At 34.5% G+C, this 5,238-nt stretch overlaps 1 protein-coding gene across 3 annotated transcripts; it reads right to left on the reverse strand.

The window, feature by feature from the left end:
* Window positions 1-432: 432 nt before the first annotated feature.
* Window positions 433-4,158, reverse strand: LOC145134672 (calcium uniporter protein 2, mitochondrial-like). Of its 3 annotated transcripts, XR_013719262.1 has the most exons (5): window positions 3,475-4,158; window positions 2,683-3,181; window positions 915-1,148; window positions 673-779; window positions 434-570 (listed from the first exon to the last, which is right to left on the reverse strand). XR_013719262.1 is itself a non-coding variant. In XM_079069523.1 (2 exons), the coding sequence occupies exons 1-2, from the start codon at window positions 3,907-3,909 to the stop codon at window positions 2,711-2,713; spliced, it is 906 nt and encodes a 301-aa protein (XP_078925649.1). In that variant the 5' UTR covers window positions 3,910-4,158; the 3' UTR covers window positions 2,526-2,710. The 3 variants fall into 3 exon arrangements, 1 of the variants encoding a protein (XP_078925649.1); XR_013719261.1 differs by having other exon boundaries at window positions 433-570; window positions 673-1,148; XM_079069523.1 differs by lacking the exons at window positions 434-570; window positions 673-779; window positions 915-1,148 and having other exon boundaries at window positions 2,526-3,181.
* Window positions 4,159-5,238: the final 1,080 nt, after the last annotated feature.

Raw genomic sequence — 5,238 nt, forward strand, 5'->3', positions numbered from 1 at the left:
AATAAACTTATTCATTTATTAGAATAGGGATATATTATGTTTTCTTTTAAGACTAAATACTAATGACTTAAAAAGATAATAATGAATTATTATGTTTTCTTTTAAGACTAAATACTAATGACTTAAAAAGATAACATATTTTTTTATTTACACATATTTAATCATTGAGTTTTTTTTGTCCATATTTTCTCATTGAACTTGTTGAACTGTTCAAAATATATCATTATGACTTGCTATCGGAGGTTTAGCCGGTTTCCAGTATATTTGTCAACTCCGGCGAGACTCCGGTCATCTCCGACGAGTCTCCGGCCATAAATCTAAAATAATTTTATTTTTTATTTTTAGATCAGCAACACACACACAATACTTCATCTCCAACCCAGAAATCTACAACAAACATGAAATCAAGAACATAAATCCAAAATTTGATGAAGAACATGAAAACAAACCCATACATCAAAGTTGTGTTCTTGAACAAAAATGGAAAATCAAAGTTGATGAAGAACATGAACTCAAGAATGTGAACTTTGGTGATCTTCATATCGTGCTTCAGCTTGAAGATCAAACACCCTACACTCAGAAATCATTTTTAGAAGGAGAAATAACAATATGTGTTCTTGAGTTTGAACAGAAAAAGATGAAGAAAATCTTATGAAGAACATGAAGACAAACCTAGAAATAAAAGTTGTGTTTTTGAACATAAATGGAAAATCGAAGTTGATGAAGAACATGAACTTTGATCATCTTCATATCGTGCTTCAACTTGAAGATTAAACACCCTACACTCAAAAATCATATTTAGAAAGAGAAATAATGATATGTGTTCTTGAGATTGAACAAAAGAAGATGAAGATGAATAATTGATTTTTGGGTTTGAGTTCTTGAGTTTGCAAATCGAACACCCACACACTCACACACAAATCTTCATCGGATCTGCAAATCTGAATCCTTCATTAGATCTGTAAATTCGGAAGAAACCCTCACCAAACTTGGTGGTCTTAGATTCCTAAACCCATATAATTCCTTCGAAGAAACCTTCGGTTGTATGTGTTTCAGCCTCCAGAAGGAATCGATGAACATGTTGGTTGCGTCTAATATGGTTGTCGTGATGGATATGATGCATCATGGTGGTCTTAAGAGTAGAGTACCTGAAATGAAAGGGTAAATTCGATTTTATAAGGAGTTTGTTTTGGGGTTTCTTGTTTGATGCATCTTCTTTAAGCTTTATATTTTTTTTTGATTTTGGGATTTTACAGTTTTCAAGATTGGGGAAATATGTAGGTCATCTTCAAGAGCATCATTTGCAATGTTTTAAAAACCGGTTTGAACCGGCCGGTCGAACCGGTTGGACCGGGAACCGGGAGAAAGAGCGGTTCAACTATCACCGGTTTTACATTGATTTCTGAACCGGATTGAACCGACCGGTTTTTAGAAAAACCCGGTTGAACCGGTTAAACCGAATAAAAACACATGAAATATAATCATTTATATAATAAACTTTGGTGATTTTTTTCAAATCTAATTAGTTTTCTCTAAATAAAAACATATGGTAAATGTTATAAAGTTTTTTGATGTGTTTGTATTCATCTAAAACTATATTTCATTTCGGTATTATACTTTATTTTCTTTTTGACGTATATGGATTGATGTAAAACACTAAAACTTACGGTTATGTGTTATTTTAATGTATTTGGATTCATCTACAACGTATTTTTATGTGTATTTTTAATGTTTGAACTTGTAAATATAAAATTCATACTTTATATATGTATGTATATGTAGGAAAATAGAAAAAAAAACATGAAAACTATAGAAACCGGTTCACCCGGCGGTCGAACCGGTTGAACCGTGAACCGGTCACCATACCGGTTCAACTAAAAAACCGGTTTTTAAAACATTGATCATTTGTAAATCTGATTAAGGAATTCAATGTGAGTTTGAAATCGCCGGAAAACTAATGTTGGTCGGAGACTAATCGGAGAAGATGACCGGAGTATCGTTGGATCTGCCAAATATGTTGGAAACTGGCTAAACCTGCTAAATCTTCTATAGTAGGTTATAAGGATGTTTTTTGAATAGTTCAACAAGTTCAATGGAAAAATGTGGACAATAAACAACCCAGTGACTAAATGTGTACAAACCGAAAAATATATTCCCCTTTTAAATCATTATACTTTTCTTTTATATTGTATTTATCAATATCTTATCACATACGTCTATATATACTTTTTTTTTTCTCTAGTTTCTCTTAGGCTTTTAGGTTAAAGCTTTTGTTTTAAACAAAAATTTCTTAATCCAAAATCTACTTCAATTAGTTTTCAAAAGTTTTGAACTTTTAGATTTTATATCATTTGACATCTTTCAAAATTTTACAACTATTTTTTTCGAAAACTTTTACATAAATAAAAATTATAGGTTCAGGCTTTAGCATTCTGTTGTGGACTAATTTTGCCAAAGATACTTTTAGTTTTATATTTTATAGATATATCTATCTCCAACTTGTGCGAATTGTAACCAAAAGCATGTAAAACAAAAGCAATTTCCATAAAATATGACATAGACAATGAGAACAAAAAAAATGAAAAGACAATGGTTCTATTTCCTTATAAATTGGATTCGATCCATTGGTATCCTACATCCTACCCTTACCAAAAAAAAAGGAATCGGTATTATAGAACATACCGTTTATGTCTCTGTCAAATGTCAATGCCTAAATAAGAGAACCCGATTTTCCGGCGCCACCACTGCAACCCGACGCTGTGCTAAAAGATGTCGATTTGCATTTATTCTGAAGCTCCATGAATCTTTGAACATCAAAATTATGCTTCTTGATAAGCTTTCTTTGACGTGACAAAAACAGCCTCTTCATGAAATCTTGATACGTAGGGTCTCTTGAAGTGACAAGAAAGTAAGCGTAACCTATAATTAAACCAGAAGATCCACAGAAGAATGTGATTGGTTCCATAACATCCCATGAGAATTCCCAAAAAGTCAGACGGAAAAACAGCGAAATATGTGCAAGTGAGACCCCTAGCCCAGCCCAGAGGATTCGCCGGACTTGCTTGTGTGCCAACACATCGATTGCTTCTTGTTTTGCTTGTAGCGTTTTTAGTTCTTCCTTACTCGGATCGTTTTCAGGCAACAGGGCAAGAGGAACTGCCTTTCGAACCATATCCATCACCTGATTATCAACTTTATATGATTAGTTTGATAGATCATTAGATCTACAGGATTAATTTGATTTCCGGAACAATTCAAATCAATGGATAAAGTTTTATGATTGTGTTCTTATCCAAACACTATTCAGAGCAATCGAGATGAATGAATGTGTTCATAACAGGCAAGGCAAATCGAATACTTGAGAAATAAGACGATTAATCAACAAATGTGATCTGATGATCAAATTCACTGAATAATCAGACGAATCAATCAAAAATTTGGGGAAATCGGACAAAAATATTATCAGATGCATACCTTATGAGGATGAAGATATGCTTTATCTCTGAAGATGAAAATAACACCAGCGTCATCATAAACTTTCGCGAGCTCCTTCGCTTCCTCGGCAGATTTCGATAGGCCTATACTCTCGCACGCCTGTAAAAGCTCCGAATAACGAACCACCTCATTACCTCCTGCCCCTAACTTCGATTTCAAAGCCTCCACATCCACCAATTTCATCAGCTTATTCGCCTCCTCAACTGATGCACGATCACCACCATTACCTCCACTCCCCACTCCGTCGCCTCCGCCTCCGCCGACCGAAGTCGAGAACAAACAGCCACACATTCTTCCATTATTCGATTCAACGAAAGCGGTTATTGTTGGTCCAAACGATGCCGGATTACACCTACCACTCGCCGTCGCCGACGCTACGCCCTGTTTCAGCAACGGAAACGATGATCGCCACATGTTCTCTTGTTTGTTTCCCGATGTATACGTATAGATCAGTGTGAGTAGATGTCCATAAATTTCGATTGTGTAAGGAGCTTTGGCATCGCTGATCTAACAAGTGAAGAATGAAGAGCGTTCATGGGAGGTGGCGCCAACTTTAGAGAGAGAGACGGAGGAGGAGAGTTGAGGAAGAGAGAGAAAAACGGGGGAGGAGAGAGGAGATGGTTAAATGGAGTGACACGATTTTTCGCTTTTAATGACAGAATATATATTTACATTAATTCAGTTTTATCCCATTTAAATTGCATGTAGTATGTACAGTAAAAGCATTTTAAGGAAATAACCACGAAAGATGACCAAAATAAGAGACTGCTTTTTGACGTAAAATATAACATAAATAGCTTTTTTCAAATAAAATATATAAATCTTTGAAAGACACGTTCGAGGCATTATGTTTTTCTAGAAACTGTCAGTGGAAAATAAAGGTTATCATATCTTAAAGTATTGGTCTTTTACTAGTTTAAACATTTGAGGACTAAAACACTTGTTTGAAAAACCTAAATCCATCTCAAGCTTGGATTACTCAAATGAATCAATGATGATGAAGAGAGGTTTGTGTACAATAGTTTGTTTACTTGAATTTTAGGCTAACTGGTTTAAATATACACATGTGCACAAATTTTTAAATGAGGCAATTGAGGTAGATATAGCCAAGGTTGACACCACCTCTGATTTACCTTACCCCCACCGATATGAAATCAATATAAAGCTTCTTGAATCATATTGATTTTATTTTTGTTTAACGAAAGATTTTTAAAAAATTTGAACGTACGTTCAGTTAAGAATCTCTTTTCCGCATTAACTGGTAGTAAATATAGTCACGTACATTTTCTTTTTTTTTGGGGGGAAGGAGCCCGACAGGGTCCCCCCACTGACTTGGCCCGGGGACGTTCTCCTTGAAGCCATCCTGTCGCTCTCCCCCTTTAAGAAGTTTGTAAAAAGGCTCAAGTTTTTTGGCTTCCTATAATAGAAACGGCTCAACTAGTTTGGGGTTTTAAGCAAATCAAAATTTTGAGACTTTTAAGTATTTACTAATATCTACTATCTAGTGTATACTTATAAAAGCACTCACATAACGTAAAGGCACAATGAAGTTGAATTGAAATGAAAATACTATGTTTCTCTAGTTTTATGTTTACTAGTTTCATTACCAAGTTAATTGTAGCGTTAATTTTTTTGCCAAAGTAAACACAAAACATAAATTGCATAACTTTTCATTTTCGCAAACCTTGATTTTCGAATATCCGATTTAATATCTGAATCCGTATCCGAAAATTCGGATATCCG

This window comes from Lactuca virosa, chromosome 8 (assembly GCF_052849685.1).
Source record: "Lactuca virosa cultivar CGN04683 chromosome 8, Lactuca_virosa_CGN04683_v6, whole genome shotgun sequence".
Classification (NCBI taxonomy): domain Eukaryota; kingdom Viridiplantae; phylum Streptophyta; class Magnoliopsida; order Asterales; family Asteraceae; genus Lactuca; species Lactuca virosa.

What these genes read in the sequence shown, in the direction of transcription:
- LOC145134672 (XM_079069523.1), bottom strand. Translation starts at nt 3,909, where the DNA reads ATGTGGCGATCATCGTTTCCGTTGCTGAAACAGGGCGTAGCGTCGGCG. An exon ending in CATATCTTCATCCTCATAAG is followed by an intron (nt 3,182 to 3,474) that starts GTATGCATCTGA and finishes GTTGATAATCAG; the next exon opens with GTGATGGATATGGTTCGAAA.